Source organism: Apium graveolens, chromosome 4, assembly GCF_009905375.1.
Source record: "Apium graveolens cultivar Ventura chromosome 4, ASM990537v1, whole genome shotgun sequence".
Lineage (NCBI taxonomy): Eukaryota > Viridiplantae > Streptophyta > Magnoliopsida > Apiales > Apiaceae > Apium > Apium graveolens.
The window spans coordinates 8,355,504-8,376,547 of NC_133650.1; the positions used below are offsets into that span (position 1 = coordinate 8,355,504).

General features: G+C 38.6%; 1 protein-coding gene across 1 annotated transcript; it reads left to right on the forward strand.

The window, feature by feature from the left end:
• Positions 1 to 9,744: 9,744 nt before the first annotated feature.
• Positions 9,745 to 10,426, forward strand: LOC141718278 (uncharacterized). The gene is made up of 2 exons (XM_074520663.1): positions 9,745 to 9,883; positions 10,041 to 10,426. The coding sequence occupies exons 1-2, from the start codon at positions 9,745 to 9,747 to the stop codon at positions 10,424 to 10,426; spliced, it is 525 nt and encodes a 174-aa protein (XP_074376764.1).
• The last annotated feature ends 10,618 nt before the right edge of the window (positions 10,427 to 21,044 follow it).

Here is a 21,044-nt window from a genome sequence, read left to right on the forward strand (position 1 = left end):
GAACTTATGCTCGTGATATGCTGGAAGCCATTAATCAAGAGGTCGAGAAGCTTTTAGAAGCTGGGTTCATTGAGGAAGTGCAATTCCCTGAATGGTTGATCAAACCCATAATGGTTAAAAAGGCCAATGGGAAGTGAAGGATGTGCATTGACTTCACTAACTTGAATGATGCTTGTCCTAAGGACTGCTACCCCCTACCAAGGATTGATACCCTGATCGATGCCACTACTGGACACGAGATGCTAAGTTTTATGGATGGCTTCAATGGTTACAATCAGATTAGAATGCATAAGGATGACACCCCCAAGGTATCTTTCATAACTGACTTCGGTGTATTTTATTATCTTGTTATGGCTTTTGGACTTAAGAATGCAGGAGCTACTTACCAAAGATTGGTAAACAAGATATTTTCCCATCTAATTGGGAAGACCATGGAGGTCTATGTTGATGACATGTTAGTCAAAAGTCTAAGCAAGGTTGATTATATTAATCACCTCATAGAGGCATTTAAAGTGTTGAGGTACCACAAGATGATGTTAAATCCAGCAAAATGTGCTTTTGGCATTGGGTCTGGAAATTTTTTGGGTCACATGGTCTCTAAGAGGGGAATAGAGGCCAACCCCGACAAGATCAAAGCCATCCTAGATATGGAGCCACCACGCTCCATCAAGGACGTTCAGAAGCTGACAGAAAGAATCGCAACTCTAGGGAGGTTCATCTCCAAGTATGGAGACAAATGTCTACCCTTTTTCAAAACCCTTAAGAAGGTGAAGGACTTTGAATGGACAGCTGAGAGCCAAGAGGCCTTTGAACAGATAAATAAGTACATGATTGAAGCCCCATTATTGGCCAAACCAATTTCGGAGGACACTTTTTATTTGTACCTCACGGTATCTGAACAAGCCGTGAGTGCAGTCCTCGTGAAGGAAGAACGGAATCTCCAGAAGCCTGTATATTATGTAAGCAAGGTGCTCCATGGAGAAGAATTGAATTACTCCACCAAGGAGAAGTTCGCGATTGCTCTCATCACAACCTCGAGGAAGTTGAGACCATACTTTTGTTAGTGTATACTGAAAATATTTATTTGAAGTATGTACATTTATTTCTGGCCAGTTTATTTGAGAATCATTTGAATGTTTACATGTTGTCTAATATTATATATTGTGAACAATCTAGTATCAAATGGGATACAGAATATTAGATTGTTAAATACGGTTATATAATATAATAAGGTTCACAGCACATGTGGTGTTGGACAATCCACTGGTATGGCTGTAGTATTATTTAGATTAGTTTATATTGACTAATAAATAATGCTGGTATACTTTGTGTATATTGAACAGGATCAAATTTAGAATTGTTCCATTAATACTGATTAAGAAGGAGAACTAAGATTCTATGTTATTATTAATGCTTAGGTTCTTAATCCGGAAATAGTAATTGACACGTGTATATTATTTACATGCTTTGATTTATATATGAAATAATTCTTTTGAATTATATCATTATATTTTGGGTGATGGAATTATATACATGGTGGATATTATTTATTGAAGGAATCCATGTCCTGATAATATTCGGGTTAATGATGTCCCCTTGAAAGCTCAAAAAGATTTAATTATGTGAAACCCTGCAGGTGGAATCTATTCTGGCATAATTAAATAAAGGTTGAGTGGATGATCAAGGATAAAAGATATTAATTAAATAAATTATCAGTAATTTATTTAATTAATGGACATATGATATTTTAAACAAGGGGAATTTAATAAGCAAATAATATTGGAACCGAATTAATTAAATTACGGTATTAGGAAAGGTAGTGCAAATATTAATTCTTTAGTGGATTGAATTAATATTTAATTACATTGGGCTAGGCTCAAGATGTAATTAGAAGGCCCAACCTAATTATCCATGGTCCCTATTGTAGCCTATATATATTCTTATTCTCTTCTTGCTTGGCAATTGTGTGAAAACATATTGTAGCCACCAAGGAGCAAGAAGAGAGGATAACTTGAGAAGACGGAGGCCATACTTCGCTCAAGGGAATTTGGAAATACAATAGAAGAGCGTGGAATCAACCATTAACAAGGTAATCCTCTTTTCGTAATCTTTATCGTAAAACGTAGTAACACCCTAAGTCTGTGGTTCCCAACAATTGGTATCAAGAGCCTGGTAATGGGTTCTACGTTTTATGATATAATGTCCATGTCGTAATTATATATGCGTGTATATAGTGTTTTGCTTGTATTGGTTTTGATGCAGGTTGTTAATCCACTATTATGGCCATGTATATTTTAATTATGTGTTTGGATCTCACGTGGTTTAATTGTGGTTAATTTTTGTTTTGGTTTCCACGTGGTTTAATCGTGGTTGTAATTTACACGAGGGTTGATCGTGTTAGAATAGATTTTACAAAATTAGTTTTGTATTAGATCTATTTTTTTGTAATTGTTCCGGGTATTTTGTAATAGTTATGTGCGATCGGAAATCAATTCCGGTAGTTTTTTGTTCCGCTGTGCGATTACAAGGGGCTGCTGGGGCTGCTGGGGCCGCTGCGGCAGCTGGGGCTGCTGGGGCTGCTGGGGGCGTCGGGGCGCGCTTGGGGCATATTTTTTTTAGAGCTGAATTTTTTTTCAAGGGCCATAATAGTGGAAAATTTATTTTAATTTTTCCATTAAATTTTAATTATTGCTTTAATTTATTGATTATGTGTGTCGTTAATTATGTGTGTAATTCTTTTAAAATTGCATGTTTGACTTAATTAGGACGATATGGACATAAATTTTATTTATTGCTTTGATTAAATGTTATATGTTGCTAAAATTATGTGTGTATATTGAATGCATGATTAGACATAATTATAACAACATAGGGCCCCATTTAATTTTAAAATTCCTCAATTTTAATAAAAAAAAATTCTAAGTGGGAGAGGGAATTAATATGAAATTAAATCCCATGGTCTCCATTATTGGTTATAGGTAATTTAACATAAAGACGAATATAAATTATATATACGTCACCCATCGTGGCATGTAATTTATGGTGTCTAGAATGTTATAGAAATTACTAGAACAAACTTCTTAAATTAATAAATTTTGAAATGAATAAATACGGATTTTCTTTATTTCTGATTTGGGGCGATTTTGTCAAAAACGGGTTCATCGAACTTGTAAGGCTGTGGGTTTTAAGCGAGACCGATGTGACTCCTCCACTACCTGGAAATCAAACCATTGATGAATATTGAATTGAAGTATTCTATTCAAGGCAAAATTACGAATATTGGAAGGTATACACGCCACCCATCGTGGCGTACCAAGTTCCATAGATTTCAAATAATTTAAGATTTGATGATGGTATACACTTAGCTATGAAAAATAATATAGTCCACCCCAACGTGGCATATTGTTTAGTAATAGGACCGAAGTAACATTTAAACAAAATTAGGTGGTATACATGTCACACATCGTGGCGTACCAGAAGCTTATGGTGTTTATATGTTAGTGCATTAAATTTTAATAATTGTTAGAGGAATCAATAGATCTTAATAATTAATGCACCCTTATTTATGTGATGTTTTTATGCATGATTCTCAGGATAAAATGGGTTTTAATCTACTATTCACCATACTTAAGGATAACAAACTTACCGGACCTAACTATATTGAATGGAAACGAAATTTGGACATTGTGTTGACTGCTGAGGAGTACAAGTTTTGCACTTATGAACCCAAGCCTGAACAGCCTGCTGCTGATGCTCCTGAAGATGAGAAAAAGTATTATAAACGGTGGATTAAGGCTGATGAGATGTCGCGATGTTACATTCTGGCAGCAATGTCGGGTGTTTTGCAACATCAGCATCAGTCTATGGCCACTGCTTCGGATATGCTCTTTAATCTCAAGGAACTTTTTGGAGATCAGAATAGGGCTGCTAGGCAAGTAGCCATGAAGGCTTTAATGAACACTCAGATGGCTGAAGGCACACCTGTAAGGGATCATGTTCTCAAGATGATGTCGCATCTGAATGAGATAGAGATCCTTGGTGCTGAACTTGACGGGGAAACCCAGATTGATATTATCCTTATGAGCTTGTCCAAGAGTTTTTGAGCAGTTCCGCTTGAATTACAACATGAACAAGAGGCAGTATAGTCTCGCGGAACTGCTGACAGAACTTCAGGCAGCTGAAGGATTATTTCGGCAGAGTGTTCAAGTGAATGTGGCTAAGAAAGGTTCTTCCTCTAAGCCGAAAGGTATTAAGAAGAAGACAAAGGCTCAGACACAGAAAGCTGTGAAGGCAGTGGGAGTTCAGGGTGGTGTGAAAAAGCCTAAGGGAAAGTGCTTCAGATGCAAACAGTCAGGTCACTGGAAACAGGATTGTCCTCTTCCTAAGAAGACAAACAATACTGGTATATCTCTTTCTCTAGTTACAGAAACATTTATAGCGGCTATATCTACGAGCACTTGGTGTGTAGATACAGGAGCCACTGATCATGTTTGTAATTCTATGCAGGGGTTCCAGCTATCCAGAATGCTTAGAGATGGTGAGATATACGTGTTCATGGGAGATGCTACGAAAGTAGCAGTAGTTGCAGTAGGTATTATTCATTTATCTTTTGGTTCTGATAGGATTTTGGTTTTGAACAATTGTCTTTATGTACCTTCTTTTAGAAGGAATTTAATTTCGGTTTCTAAACTTGCTTTGGATGGTTATAATGTTTGTTTGGATCGTAATGTTTCTATTATGATGAATAAACGAATTATATGTTCTGGTACATTGCAAGACAATTTGTATATAATTAATCCTAGTCAACCTGCACTGCAACTGCAATTTAGGGAATTGAACAACACATCTTCTAACTCTACTAAAAGAAAGGAACCTTCTAGTTTGAACCAAACATATCTTTGGCACTTGAGATTAGGTCATATTAACTTGAGGAGGATTCAAAGACTAGTAGTAGACGGGCCTTTAATCTCATTGGCAGTGGAGCCATTTCCAGTTTGTGAATCCTGCTTGGAAGGTAAAATGACTAATAGGCCTTTCAAGGCAAAGGGGAATAGAGCCAAACAAGTGTTAGAATTGGTTCACTCTGATTTATGTGGACCCATGAATATCCAAGCAAGTGGTGGTTATGAATATATCGTCACTTTCATTGATGATTATTCTAGATATGGGTACGTTTATTTGTTGTGCCGTAAGTCTGAGTGCTTTGATAAGTTCAAAGAGTACAAAGCTAAAACGGAGAAGCGACTTAATAAAAGTATCAAGTCACTACGATCAGATCGTGGCGGTGAATACTTGCTTGGAGAATTTAGGGAATATTTATCAGAAAATGGGATAGAATCCCAGTTAACTACACCAGGCATACCCCAGCAGAACGGTGTAGCAGAGAGAAGGAACCGGACTCTTTTAGAGAGTGTTAGATCGATGATGAGTTATTCGGATTTACCCAAGTCGTTTTGGGGACATGCCTTAGAGACAGCAGCTTATCTTCTGAACTTAGTACCTTCTAAGTCGGTTCCTAAAACCCCCTTAGAATTGTGGACCGGGGATAAACCGAGTCTAAGACATAATCGAATATGGGGTTGTCCAGCACATGTGCTGAACAAGAACGCGACTAAGTTAGAATCTCGTACAGAAGTAAGGTTGTTTGTAGGCTACCCCATGGGAATGAAAGGATATTTATTTTATAGTCCGAAGAATCGGGATGTCATTGTTAGCACCAATGCAAGATTCTTAAAGGAGGAATATATAATGAATCACAAACCCATGAGTAGTGTCATTTTAGAGGAACTAGTGGGAGAGACAAATAATACCCATGAAGCTGTAGTACAAGTAGAACAACCACAACATAATGTACAACCTGTCACTAATACCGCACCAGTGCCTCGTCGTAGTGGGAGGGTTGTTCAACAGCCTGAAAGATTCATGTTTTTGGGAGAGTCTTCAGACTTGGTCTCTGGTGAACATGATGATGATCCCCGTACATACGAAGAGGCAGCACAAGACAAAGATGCAGATCTTTGGCAAAAGGCGATGGAATCTAAGATAGAATCAATGTATTCTAATCAGGTCTGGGAGCTCGTGGAACCACCCAAAGGTATAAAACCTATTGGATGTAAGTGGATCTACAAGAAAAAGAGGGGATTAGATAAAAAGGTGAAAGCCTGGAAAGCAAGACTTGTTGCGAAAGGGTATACTCAGAAAGAAGGTATCGATTATGAGGAAACCTTTTCACCGGTAGTCATGCTTAAGTCAATCCGTATTCTTTTATCTATAGCAGCTCATCTCGATTATGAGATTTGGCAAATGGATGTCAAGACAGCTTTTCTTAATGGAAGTCTTGAAGAAACCATCTATATGCAGCAACCAAAATGATTCATTAAGGAAGGCCAAGAGCATCTGGTATGTAAGCTTAAGAGGTCTATTTATGGACTTAAACAAGCTTCTAGAGACTGGAATATTCATTTTGATCAGGCAATCCAGTCATATGGATTTGATCAAAGTCCAAGCGAATCATGCGTGTATAAGAGAAGTGAAGGTAATGCAGTGGTTTTTCTAGTACTATATGTAGATGACATTTTACTCATTGGAAACAATGTTGAGATGTTGTCATCAGTAAAGGCATGGTTGTTCAAACAATTTGACATGAAGGACTTAGGTGAAGCGGCATACATTTTTGGGATCAAAGTTATAAGGGATCGCAAGAAAAGGATGTTGGCTTTATCTCAAGAGCCCTACATTGATGAAGTATTAGCTCGTTTTAACATGCAGAACTCCAAGAAAGGTTTTTTACCTTTTAAGCATGGAGTTGCTCTATCTAAGAAGCAGTGTCCTTCGACACCTAAGGATATAGAGAGCATGAAAGCAGTTCCTTATGCTTCAGCATGTGGAAGCTTAATGTATGCTATGTTATGTACGAGGCCTGACATCTGCTTTGCTGTAGGCATGGTTAGTAGATATCAGTCGAACCCATGTCAGGAACATTGGAGTGCAGTAAAAACTATACTCAAGTACCTGAGAAGGACTAAGGAGTATATGTTAATTTACAAGGCCTCATATCTATTTCCTTTGGGATATATTGATTCAGATTTCCAATCAGATAGGGATAAGAGGAAATCAACTTCGGAATATGTTTTTACTTTGGGAGGTGGAGCCGTTATATGGAGGAGTGTAAAGCAGAAATGCATTACAGACTCCAGAGGCCGAGTACGTGGCGACCTCTGAGGCTGCCAAGGAGGTTGTATGGTTCAGGAGCTTCCTTTTGGACTTAGATGTGGTACCTAATTTGCCTAGGAGCTTGACGGTGTATTGTGATAACACTGGTGTTGTGGCAAATTCAAAGGAACCGCGAGACCACAAAGCAGCTAAACATATTGAACGTAAGTATCATCTCATACGAGGAATCGTAAAGCGAGGGGATATAGTTGTGGCTCACATATCATCAGAAGACAACCGAGCAGATCCTTTCACAAAGAGCTTGCCAACCAAGGTTTTTAACAAGCATGTGGAAGCAATATGAGTCAGATGGATTGACACATAGATTTTTATGTAATAGTGGATTAAATAAACACTGATGTACACATAGAATATTTTGAGTGTAAGTGGGAGATTGTTAGTGTATACTGAAAATATTTATTTGAAGTATGTGCATTTATTTCTGGCCAGTTTATTTGAGAATCATTTGAATGTTTACATGTTGTCTAATATTATATATTGTGAACAATCTAGTATCAAATGGGATATAGAATATTAGATTGTTAAATACGGTTATATAATATAATAAGGTTCACAGCACAGGTGGTGTTGGACAATCCACTGGTATGGCTGTAGTATTATTTAGATTAGTTTATATTGACTAATAAATAATGCTGGTATACTTTGTGTATATTGAACAAAATCAAATTTAGAATTGTTCCCTTAATACTGATTAAGAAGGAGAACTAAGATTCTATGTTATTATTAATGCTTAGGTTCTTAATCCGGAAATAGTAATTGACACGTGTATATTATTTACATGTTTTGATTTATATATGAAATAATTCTTTTGAATTATATCATTATATTTTGGGTGATGGAATTATATACATGGTGGATATTATTTATTGAAAGAATCCATGTCCTGATAATATTCGGGTTAATGATGTCCCCTTGAAGCTCAAAAAGATTTAATTATGTGAAACCCTGCAGGTGGAATTTATTCTGGCATAATTAAATAAAGGTTGAGTGGATGATCGAGGATAAAAGATATTAATTAAATAAATTATCAGTAATTTATTTAATTAATGGACATATGATATTTTAAACATGGGGAATTTAATAAGCAAATAATATTGGAACCAAATTAATTAAATTACGGTATTAGGAAAGGTAGTGCAAATATAAATTCTTTAGTGGATTGAATTAATATTTAATTACATTAGGCTAGACTCAAGATGTAATTAGAAGGTCCAACCTAATTATCCATGGTCCCTATTGTAGCCTATATATATTCTTATTCTCTTCTTGCTTGGCAATTGTGTGAAAACATATTGTAGCCACCAAGGAGCAAGAAGAGAGGATAACTTGAGAAGACGGAGGCCACACTTCGCTCAAGGGAATTTGGTAATACAATAGAAGAGCGTGGAATCAACCATTAACAAGGTAATCCTCTTTTCGTAATCTTTATCGTAAAACGTAGTAACACCCTAAGTCCGTGGTTCCCAACAACTTTCAGGCTCATAAGATCGAAATCCTGATGGACCAACCATTGAGGAACATTCTTCATAGCCTGAAGGCTGGTGAAAGGCTCATCAAGTGGGCAATTGAGTTAGGAGAATTTGTTATCAAGTACAAGCCTCGAACAACCATCAAGGCTCAGGCCTTACCAGACTTCGTGGTCGAATGTACCATTAACGACCAAGAAGTCGGGGGACAAGAGATAGTAACCCCAGAAGGAGGAGAGAAAGAGAAGGATAAAGAAACAACCCTGAAAGAGTATTGGGTTCTCCATTTTGACGGAGCATCCAAAACAAAATCTAGTGGTGCAGGCCTAGACTTGCAAAGCCCTGATGGGTTTATGATTGAGTATGCTTTGAAAATGGATTTCCCAACTATGAATAATGAAGCAGAATATGAAGCATTGATGGCTGGCTTAGGCTTGGTTAGAGCCGTGAGGGCCAAAAACCTGAAGTTTTGTGGAGACTCAAGACTTGTAGTTTCTCAAGTTAATGGAGAGTTTGAGGCCAAGGATGATACTATGGCCAAGTACCTGAGAGTCATAATTTGTTGAATGGTACACATAACATGTTTTGAGAGAGGAGAACACTACGGCGGATGCCCTATCTCAGTTCGCCTCATCTGAAATCAAGAACTATCCGAGAAGTATCTACTTCCAGGTCTTGAAGACCCCTATTTTTCATGTCATAAATCTGATAGCACCGATCGGTGTGATAAGCTGTTGGATAGACCTGATCAATAGCCTATTAGAAACTGGGTGGCTCATCGACGATGCCCAGGAGGCATGCAAGCTGTCGATTAGAGCATTGAGATACTCATTGATTGAAGTCCTTCTCTACAAAAGGTCATTTGTTATTTCGTACCTGAAGTGCTTAAGACCTCTTAAAGCAGAGGATCCACTTAAATAAGCCCATGAAGGGATTTGTGGACAACACTTGGGGGCGGGGCCCTCACTCACAAGGTAACTTAGTTGGGATTTTACTGGCCAACTATGCTAGCCGATGCAAAGGCTTATGTGAAGAAATGTAACATATGCCCGAGGCACTCTCCAATAGTGCGATAGCCCCCAAAAAGGCTTACATCGATCAGCACACCCATCCCTTTTGCAATGTGGGGAATGGACATACTTGGACCATTTCATGTAGCATCGGGATAGAGGAAGTTCATTGTGGTAGCTATAGACTACTTTACAAAGTGGGTTGAGGCTAAAACACTAGCCAAGATAACCACCAAGCAAATTGCCCAATTTTTCTGGGAGAATGTGATATACCGATATGGAATCCCACGCATCCTTTTCACGAATAATGTGAAACAATTTGATAATACAGAGTTCAGGGAGTACTGCGATGATGACAGTATAGAACTTTACTTCACCTCGGTTGCACATCCTCAGGAAAATGGGCAAGCGGAAGTTGCTAATAGAATCATCTTTGATGGACTTAAAAAGAGGGTCAAACGCTCGAGAAATAATTGGGTAGATGAGTTGATGCCTATACTATGGGCATATCGTACCACCTGTAAAGTGACTACTGAAGCTACCCCGTTTATGCTGGCTTACAGAACCGAAGCCGTGGTGCCCCTTCAAATCACACATGGATCCCCTAGGATCGAAGCTTATGAATTGGAAACCAATGAAGAAGGCATGAGGCTCGCTCTTGATCTTATTGAAGAGGTCAGAGATGAGGCCAGCGCCCGCAATGCAGAGCATCAATGAAGAGCCTCCCTCTATTATAATAGAAGGGTTAAAGAAAGGTTCTTTTACCAAGGAGACTTGATCTTAAGAAAGATTGAGGCATCAGGAGTTGAAGATAAAGAAGAGCTAACCCCTAACTAGAAAAGGCCATATAAGGTCAAGAAAATATTAGGACGAGGATCTTACAAGTTGGAAACCCTGAGCGGTGATAAAGTGCCTCATACATGGCACATTTCGAACCTGAAGGTTTATTATGTTTAGGAAATGAAAGACATGTTCCTAGTACTTAGTAGTAAATGAAGGAATAAGGTCGACCAGTGCACGAGTATCTAATGAATAAAAGTCCCGAAGGACCAAAGTACCGAAAAGAAAAGATGAGTATGAAATCAAACTACAAATGCAAGAGATCCTGAAGGATCATAAATCAAGTCATGATGAACAATTAGGTTACACTCCAAAGATGTTCAAGTCCATGAAGGACCGCAAATAGATAACCGCTGAATAAAAGCCACACACGGAAAACTAAGCCATGCAATGCCTAAACACTGAAGGATGATCTATAGTCCAAAATCAGATGATTGGTCAATAGTGGCAACCTCAGAAACAACCCAAAGGCTAGGAAAGCCCCATCAATTTACCACATCCGGGTAAGAGCTATGAATAGAGCCAATGGACATGTTAACAGAGCGCACCTCATCATCATGGGTGTCCATCATCTTGAAAAAGTCTTCTGACTGTTGATAAACGCTAAGAGAGCTCTAGAATCCAATCCTAAAACTTTCTCTCAAGTTTCTTCATCAATGCTTCCAAGGCCATGTGATCACTCCTCCATTTTGCACTCTTAGTGAAATAAGCTGTAAAGTAGGTGTTAGCCTAATAAGAAAAAGATATTAGAAAGTTAACTTCACGAAATGTATTTGGTCGACTAAAGTCTACACTACAGACTCCATCCTACCAAAGAAGGCTGATCAGCCTCCAGAGAAGGCCTTTGACCAACTGGATATCCCTCAGAAAGGGCTCCAGCAGACCGGCCTCCAAGGGAGGCCTTAAGCCAGCCAGGCTCCTCCTTAAATTTGAAGTATTGAAAGTTCTAAAAAGAAGAGATGTACCTAATACAAGGCATGAGCCCCACACATCTCCACCTCAGGAAGTTGTTCGCCTAATTGGAACAAATTTAACCAATAGAAAATTATGAGGGAGAAAGGTACCCTCGACAAAGAAGCCTTTAAGGCCAGCTTTAACAAGCTTTCTTTGAATTGTGAGGACCCATCAAGAACACGAACATGATAGTTTATGTTCGAGTCCCGTCACGAACATGATCAAGACATGTTGTCCAAGAAAGAAAAAATGTTTCCCCTTGACCGACCAGAGGATGCCGAGTAGCCATCCATGAAGATCTTTGACCGTCTAAAGGGTCCTTGGATGAGGCACCCAATCGGCAAGGCACTCCTCGAATAAAAAAGAGAGAAAAAAGTCTAATCCATGACTTGATATTGAGAAGATTAAAGTTCAAGAACTTCCGCGAAATAAGGTCCTGAAGGGCCAAGAAGCTCTAGACATTGAGGTTACGGCCGACCAGGGCCTCAAGGGCTTGGTCTCTATGGCCGACCAAGAGTCCTTGAAGCTGACTCCTCCACATGGAGGGGTTAGACCGACTAGGACGTCCTTGAAAGAACGTCCATAGATATATGGAACTAATAGGGATGGCCCCCAAGTGAAGGTTCCAAGAAAACCATGAACTAGAGCCAAGGGATGCTCCTGGTGAAGACAAGAACGTCCGCGGAAACAAGTTTCATGAAGAACAGAATGTTCACTAGAAAATAATCAGAAAAGCCTGGCATACAAGTCATTAGTCTTAACTGAGGATTGATTACACTAATCACAATGATTAGCCAAGCTTATAAAGATTAAGACAAGATTAGCTTTTCAGCTGAACCCACGAGTATGAGAACAAAATGTTCTTCTCCTGACAGATCAGACTATCTTGTAGAAGGCTCCCAAGGTCCATCTGGAGTAGCCCCGACCGACTAGCCAACAATTGGAAGGCTTATGGATGACCAGGAGCCTCCGTAGTAGAGCCAAGATGGCCATAACTTGCATCTGGAGTATCCCCGAATGACCATCCAACAATTGGAGGGCATATAACCGGCCAAGAGCCTCCGTAGTAGAGCCAAGATGGCCACAACTTGCATCCGGAGTAGCCCCGGCCGACCAGCCCACAAATTGAGGCTTTTGGCCATTCAGGAGCCTCCGTAGCAGAGTCATAACAGCCACAACTTACCTCCGTAGTCCGTAGTGGCCCTGGCCGACCAGCCCACAAATTGGGACCTTTTGGCCAATCAGGAGCCTCCGTAGCAGAGCCATGTGTTGGCCACAATTTGCTTCCATAGTGCTCTCGGCCGACCAGCCCACAAATTAAGGCCTTTTGGCCAACAACGAGCCTCCGTAGTAGAGCCAAGACGGCCACAATTTTCTTCCGTAGTGCTCCCGGCCGACCAGACAAATTGAGACCTTTTGGCCAACCAGGAGCCTTCGTAGCAGAGCCATGACCACCACAATTTGCTTCCATAGTGCTCACGACCGACCAGCCCACAAATTGAGGCATTTTTCCAACCAGGAGCCTCCGTAGCAGAGCCAAGACGGCCAAAATTTGCTTTCGTAGTGCTCCCGACCGACCAGCCCATAAATTGAGGCCTTTTTACCAACCATGAGCCTCCGTACTAGAGCCATGACGACCACAATTTGCTTCCGTAATGCTCCCAGACGCCCAACCATAAATTGAAGCCTTTTGTCCAACTAGGAGCCTTCATAGCAGAGCCATGACAGCCATAATTTGCTTTTATAGTGCTCCGGCCGACCAACCCACAAATTGAGGCCTTTTGGCCACTAGGAGCATCCATAGTAAAGCCAAGACGGCCACAATTTGCCTCCGTAGTGGCCCTGGCTGACCAACCAACAAATTGAGGCCTTTTGACCAATCAGAAGCTCCTGTATGAGAGCCATGGGGCCTTTCAAAGTTGATCCGGAGGCCCTTTTCATAGGTCCTTTAGAAATTTCTCGAAAAGGATAACTCTCAGTACAACCAAGTTTCGTGAAGACTAGAACGTCCACGAGAACGAGTTTGTTGGAGAACAAAACATCCTACAAAGGAGGTTTGGACAAGTTCAATAAAATATAAGACTTCATAAAAGAACAAGTTCAATAGAGCACCGAACGTCCACTAGGATGAGTACAGAACGTTCACTGAAACAGCCGCAGCAGAGCCATGAGGAACTCAAAGGCAACCATGAGATTAATTACATGGACAACCAAGAACAACAAGGGCATAGAAAGGTATGTAGAAAACTTAAGCTCCGAGTAAGAAGTTAAAAAAAAAAGTTGGAGCAGGCACACCTGGATAGCACGGACCAGGAGGACCTGCTCTAGTCTGACCAGAGGTGGCGACCTCTAGTGGTCGAGTAGCCCACATGCAAGGACATGTGGCCGAGCAGGGCCTTCTATAGCAGAAGGTTCTACTCGGCCCCGGTGACCCCCCTTCGAAAATTTTCAAAATTTTTGAAAAAAAATGGAAAAAAATCAGAATTTTTTTAAAATTATTTAAATTTTCAAGATTTTAAGATTAAGCCCAGGTTAGGGCCGATTAGTGAAATTATGCCCAGATTAGGGTCGATTAGTGAATATTAAGATTAATTAACCCAAATTATAGGGAATTAGCTATTTGTACGATGAAATTAGCCTATATTAGAGTCGATTAACCCATTCACTCTTGTAATTAGTGTGACTTAGGGATGATTAGTGCCTTATGCATACTGATTAGTCTTAATTAGCCCCGATTATGGCAGATTAGCCTCGTTTAAGGCCAATTAGTGCATTATACCTTAAAATTAGGCTCTTTTAAAGCCTAAAAGCAGCTTGTACATGGAAATTAGCCTCGAATAGGGCCGATTAGCCCCGATTAGGGCCAGTTAGCAGCTTTCACCCTATAATTAACTTGACGAAGGTTAAGGGATGATAAACGCTCGCTTTTTAGTCCCTTATAGTACCGTTTAGTATTAAACATTATCCAAATAGGTTGTGCAAAGGACTTAAGTGTGTATACTCGCACTAGCAAGTCGTTGTAAATGTGTAGGTCGCTCCATACTTTATGATAAAACGACGATACCCTTGAAGGGACGACACCCATGAAGGGCCGACACCCATGAAGGGTCGATACCTGGGAAGGGCCGAAAGTACCCCGAGTCACGATTAGACCATTATAACTTCCACGAAAACTCGAGCAGTATTCACGGAAGTTGGGGGGGAAATGATATGGATAGAAAATATATTCTAAAAACACATTAAATGTCGAATTAATTACACTTGGGCTTCTTGTCTGATGTCCAGTACAGACTTGTCTCGTCCACCGGCTAAGGTCGTCAAGGTCCACGAACACAAGTTGTTCACGGACTAGGCCCAATATGGCTGGAAGAGCAGAGACATGTGTTATAAACAGACTCAAAGTCCTCCATAGAAGATTCTGGAGTTCCTTCCCTTACAGGACTCCTAATTACCATCTACATTGGAGACTTGTCCACCAAGTCTCTCAATAGAAGTCTAACCCTAGACTCGCCTCTATATAAAGGGCTCTACCCCTAAACCTAGAACTATATTTTTTGTTTGGTTCTCTACAACACAGAGACACGTAGGCATCTTGCAAGGACCGATAGTCCTGAACGCAAACCCTAGCATGAAATACTAACGCACTCAGGTTTTATTCCACAACACCCATAGTAAATCGTATATGATTTCAATAGAAAGTTAAATTTTTAAGTAATATTTTATACTAGTTTTACATCATAAAAATGATTATTTTGTTATATCCATGCATGTTTAAAGTTAAAGTCTATTTTTGTTAGATATATTTGAGATGTCATGTCTAATATGATTTGTGTTTAGTTTTCAGAATTTAACAACGGGACAAATCAGGACTTACTAAAATCAGGACTTACTGGAAGTCGAAACTTAATATCAGAACTTAAGGTCATATCAGAACTTAAGTGCTGGAGGACTTACAATTAAGGAAGGAAGCTGATTTACAGTAGAAGATCGAGACTAAATAAAAGAAGATGTGCATGGAAAGATTTAGAAGACTGGAAGACTTATAGAAGATATCTGATTGATATATTTTAAGAGACATAATTATATTCCATATCAATTAGAAGTTATCTTGTAACTGTGTACTATATAAACACAGACTTTGGATTTACACTATATGTGTTATCATTATCGAGAAGGTTATACATTGTAACCTAGCAGCTCTTAGTGATATTTGTTCATCATTGAGAGAGAACAGTTCCATTATAACAGAGTTTATCTTATTGAATATATATGTTTATTGTTACTTGTGTTTAAAATCGATTTAATTGTATTAAACACTGTATTCAACCCCCTTCTACAGTGTTATGTGACCTAACAATTGGTATCAGAGCTTATCTGTTAACACACATACAGTAAAGATCCAAACAATCATGTCTGAAGAAGCACAAACTCCAACCAAGCCCACCAAAACTGAATAAACTCAAAAGACTCAAACCCAAAGTCGATATGAGACTATTAGGGTTCCCATACTGAGACCTTCTGAGTATCCCATATGGAAAGTGAAGATGGCTATATTTCTGGAAGCTACAGATCCAGAATAGATTGACAGAATTAATGAAGGACTACATAAGCCTACCAAGCTCTCCGTTGTAGTTGTTGATCAACCAGCAAAGTCCATACCAAAGGAGAAATGTGAGTACACAGCTGAAGATATCTCATCTATTGCCAAGGTTGCAAAGGTTAGGCATTTGATGCATAGTGCCATTGATAATGTCATGTCAAATAGGGTAATACATTGCAAGACTGTTATGGAGATATGGGAAGCTCTGGAGACAAGATGCCAGGGAACTGATGCAATCAAGAAGAACAGGAGGACTATACTCACTCAAGAGTATGAGCACTTTGACTCAAAAGTTGATGAGTCATTAACTGACTTATATGATAGGTATGTCAAACTCTTGGATGATCTGTCACTGGTGGACAAGGAATATGATCTTGAAGATTCAAATCTAAAATTCCTTTTAGCTCTTCCTGAAAATTGGGATTTGAAGTCTACTACCATAAGAGACAACTATGACCTTACTGAAACTACTCTTGATGAAATTTATGGTATGCTCAAGACTTATGAACTTGAGATAGATCAAAGGAGCAAGAGGCATGGAAGAAAGTTAAGGACAATTGCTCTTAAGGATGAGGAGGAATCTCCTAAAGTTGTTGCCTCAAAGAAGGGAAAAGAAAAGGCTCTCATCATAAAGTCTGATTCAGAGTCATCATATTCTGATAATGATGTTTCAGAAACTGAAAGCTTATCTGAAATGGATGTTGATGAAGAGATGATGAAATTGTGTGCTCTTATGGTGAAGGGTATCACAAAGATGAAAGAGATATGTCCTAAGTCCAATCATGTACGAGGATTTAGGAATAACTTTTTATGTAATCTGTTTTGATTTCATTGATATTAATAAAAGACTTGTTTTGTTTTTATTACGGGCTCTATCTATTTAAGTGTTTAAATAAGATATACCATAGTTTAGAGTAAAGCTTTTTATGGATTATGATGAGATCATAATAGTGAGACCTAAAAGATGATAACTCTAAACTTAAATAGTTCTTGGTCATAGGATTACTAACTGGTAATTAATAATCCGCAAAGATCGGTACATACTATGCTTGCTTCATTATGAAGGATGTCTGTTCTCATAGATATCTGTGTGGTGACACTATAGCTAGTATGTAGGTGCTTATTATAGAATAAGTTCACTGAACATGACTCACACAGCTGAACAACTGATGGAGTTCACTCACGTGTCAGCAGTTGTTCACATAGTGATAGTTGTACAAGTATCCTTAGACTTGAGGTCATCATAGTCATCTTGTGTACACTGAACTATGCTTTGGTTTAGTTCTTAGTCTCCAGGGACAATTATTAGGGCTCTACTGGGTATAAGAATTTGTACACGAAGATAGTGTATGATCAATAAAGGATCTACCCCTTCCAGTGAAGGAAGAAAATGTTCAAGGCTGATCCACTTATGCTAGTTCAGGAATCTCTGGCCAGAGTGAATGAAATTAGAAAGGAGTTTCTAATTTACATAGAACTGAGCATAGTAAATGGGAAAGCAAATGATTAAATTAGATAGGCTTGACACAAGATCCATGCCTTATATTTAATCAGGACATAGGAGGGTAGAAGGAGTTAATTGTACGACAACTATTCACTGAATAGGTTCTTGGTATTCTAAGCAGTGAATTCGTATTATCCGGATAGTCGCGATATGCTGAGAAATATCCCTCACGATGTAGAATAAATATGATTAATTAATTAATCATATTTAATAAATTAGAGAATTTATATAAATAATGATAAAATAGTTTTATTATTATTTATTTCTACTACCGGCTTAATATTGAACCTACAGGGTCACACCATAAAAGAGAATGATTTAATGGTGGAGGAATTAATTAATAATGGCTAATAATTATTTATTTATGAAATAAATAATTAATTGGCAAATTTAATAATTGATTAAATGAGATTTAATTGATTATAAATTAATTAAGAAAAGTTCTTAATATTATTAATTAAGAATTTAATTTTTGGAAATTAAATCAAGAGAGAGAATTATTTCTAAAGTGTTTAGAAAAAGGATTAATAATTAAAAGATGTTTTAATTATTAATGTGAATAATAAAAGGGTTAATAATAATAATATTTTATGGGAAAATTTCAGCTGAAAATTTTGCCTATAAATATACTATTATAAACCCTATTTTTATTCCAACCCAAAATTTTTAGAAAAACCTAATTCTCTCCACCTCCTCCTCCTCCTTAGCATCGTTTTCTTGGTTGATACTGGTGGAGTGCTTCACGTTTGAGGAGCAGCTGCTAAGGATCTCCGATCGTTGCTTTTGGATCGCTATTAAAGGTTAGTAATCGATTCATATGTTTTAATCACGATTTATATGCTTTTATTTGGATTTTATATGTGTAAAAGTGTTTTGACATGTTTCTGCTGCGATTAAAATCCAACATTGGTATCAGAGCATAGGTTGTATGCATATAGATCTGTGGTAAAAATTTCAGAATTTTATGTGCTTGTATGAATTAATTATGATTTTTACAAGTTATATTATGGATTAATTATGACTGATGAGAAATCGTTTCTCAGAAGAATTTTGAATGTTGATCTGGGTTCTACAAGTGTTGTAGATCGTCTGGGTATTTTTCTTATAATTTTATGATGTATAGATTATTTATTATGAATTTTTGAATTTGTTGCAATTAAATTCGTAATTAAATAATCATATATATATATAAATTTTTAGTATGTATATATATATACATCTGTTGCTGTACTGAATGGTGCACGGAGAAAAGGACGGATGTCTGTAACAGCACGGCGATCGAGAAAGAAAAGGCGGCGACTGACGTAAACAGGGGAAGGATTGCGCGACTGGCGCGCGCGCGTGGGGCCCACGCGCTGGTGGGCCACGCGCGGCGCGTGTCAGACACGCGCTGGTCAAGCAGTGCTGACGTCATCAAATGACGTCATGCTGACATCAGCGTAGGGTTTTGGGCGCGTGGGCGCGCGGGCGGCGGTGTGACACGCGCCTGACAACGCGTGTGCGCGTGACGGAGCGTGGGTTACCTTTCTGGGGCGCGTGAGGGCGCGTGCGAGCTCAAAATTGGGCGTTTTTGGTGCCGTTGGATTCGTCTTTTCAAGACGCTTCTAATGATATATTATATGATATTTTAAGAAATTGTTTTGAACTGTTTATAGCTAACAGAAGTGTTTTAAAGCTGTTTTTGACTGTTTTAATTGCTTTTAAATGCTTCATGTGATACATAGAGATGTATAATGCTTAGACCATTATGCTAGATGATATAACATGCCTACCTTGTCATTTATTCATGTTTATATATGTGATATATGCTTAGTTTATCATGCGATGATAGATTTAGGTGAACTTAAATTAACATAAGGCGTTTGTTAGACAATCTATTATAGTGAAATTGTTTCATAACCTTAATAATAATATTATGAATACAATCATGAGATTCTTGTGTTTATGAAACACGAAATTGAATATGAATTTTCAATATGAGAGAAAGGATGATTCTGTCAACAACAGATTTCTATCTGTAAGAAAGGGTTATTAAGTGACGCCTCTTGACAATGCTCCACCCGATCTGGGAATCATCTGATTATTGATTATTGATTTGAAATATTTAATTTAAAAGGAAGAATCTCTTTATAATATGATTATGATTGTAACGTAATATAATCCCTCTAAAATTAAATAATATCAAGTAGTAATTGGCCAATGATACAACGGGCTTGTGGCGGTCATAGCCTTCCAACATGATAGAAAGAAGTTCTTATTTTTAAATCATTGTCGGTTCGTGCTACAGCCGAGGGCTTTGATTTCGAAATAAGAAATACTTATCTATTACATAGAGATGTGTACATTGAATTAGAATCTAAAGGTCGGTACGTGCCACAGCCGTGGGCCGTTGGAGACTGATTCAATTGTACGGAATGTTGGGTTAGACTTGACTTAGAATATTGAGTTTGTCGTGCCACAGCTGTGACTCAAGTATTCAAGAGGCTAAAGTTTGATTAGGGAATAACATAAGATGTAATTGACAAGAGTTGTCTGCCTATTGAACATTACATGGCGGTTCGTGCCACAGCCGAGGTTGTGTGATGGAATGTAGGATCCCCATTCCCACTAGCATTATGAATGCTTAATTTTTCACGTAGGGGGTTGAATAAATTAGATAAACTAGTGGGAGCCACTTATGAATAAAGACCCGATTCATATAGTGTTTTTGAAATGAAATTCAATATTTGCTAAGTGTTGTTATGTGTTTATCATTTACAGATTTACGATATACATTATGTCTTCTGCACTATCACTCAGGAGCATACTAGATGCTCAAAAGTTGACTGGTCCTAATTATGCTGACTGGCTTCGAAACTTGAGAATTGTTCTCAGGGTTGAGAAGCTGGAATATGTGCTTGACTCACCTAAGCCTACTGAACCTGCTAGCGATGCACATAATGATGAACATGTTGTGTATCGTAAGTGGATAGATGATGCAAATGTTGCTCAATGCATCATGCTAGCTTCCATGAACATTGAGCTACAGAAGCAACATGAGCATATGGATGCTCACACTATCCTAATGCATCTACAAGAGTTGTATGATGTGGCGGGGAGGACAGCTCAATATGAGATATCGAAGGAGCTGATCGGTTGTAGGATGTCTGAGGGATCATCTGTGAATGACCATGTACTTAAGATGATCAATTTGATTGAACATCTTGGACAACTTGGTTTTGCCATGGATGGGGAGTTGAGCCAAGACTTGGTCTTGCAATCGCTTCCGAGTTCGTTCTCGCAGTTTGTTGTGAACTTTCACATGAATAAGTTGGATGTCAGCCTGCCTGAACTCCACAACATGTTGAAGACTGCGGAATCGAATTTTCCCCCTAAGAAGAGTTCTGTTCTTCTAATTGGTGAAGGTTCTTATCCTAAGAAAAGGAAGAGGAACCCTT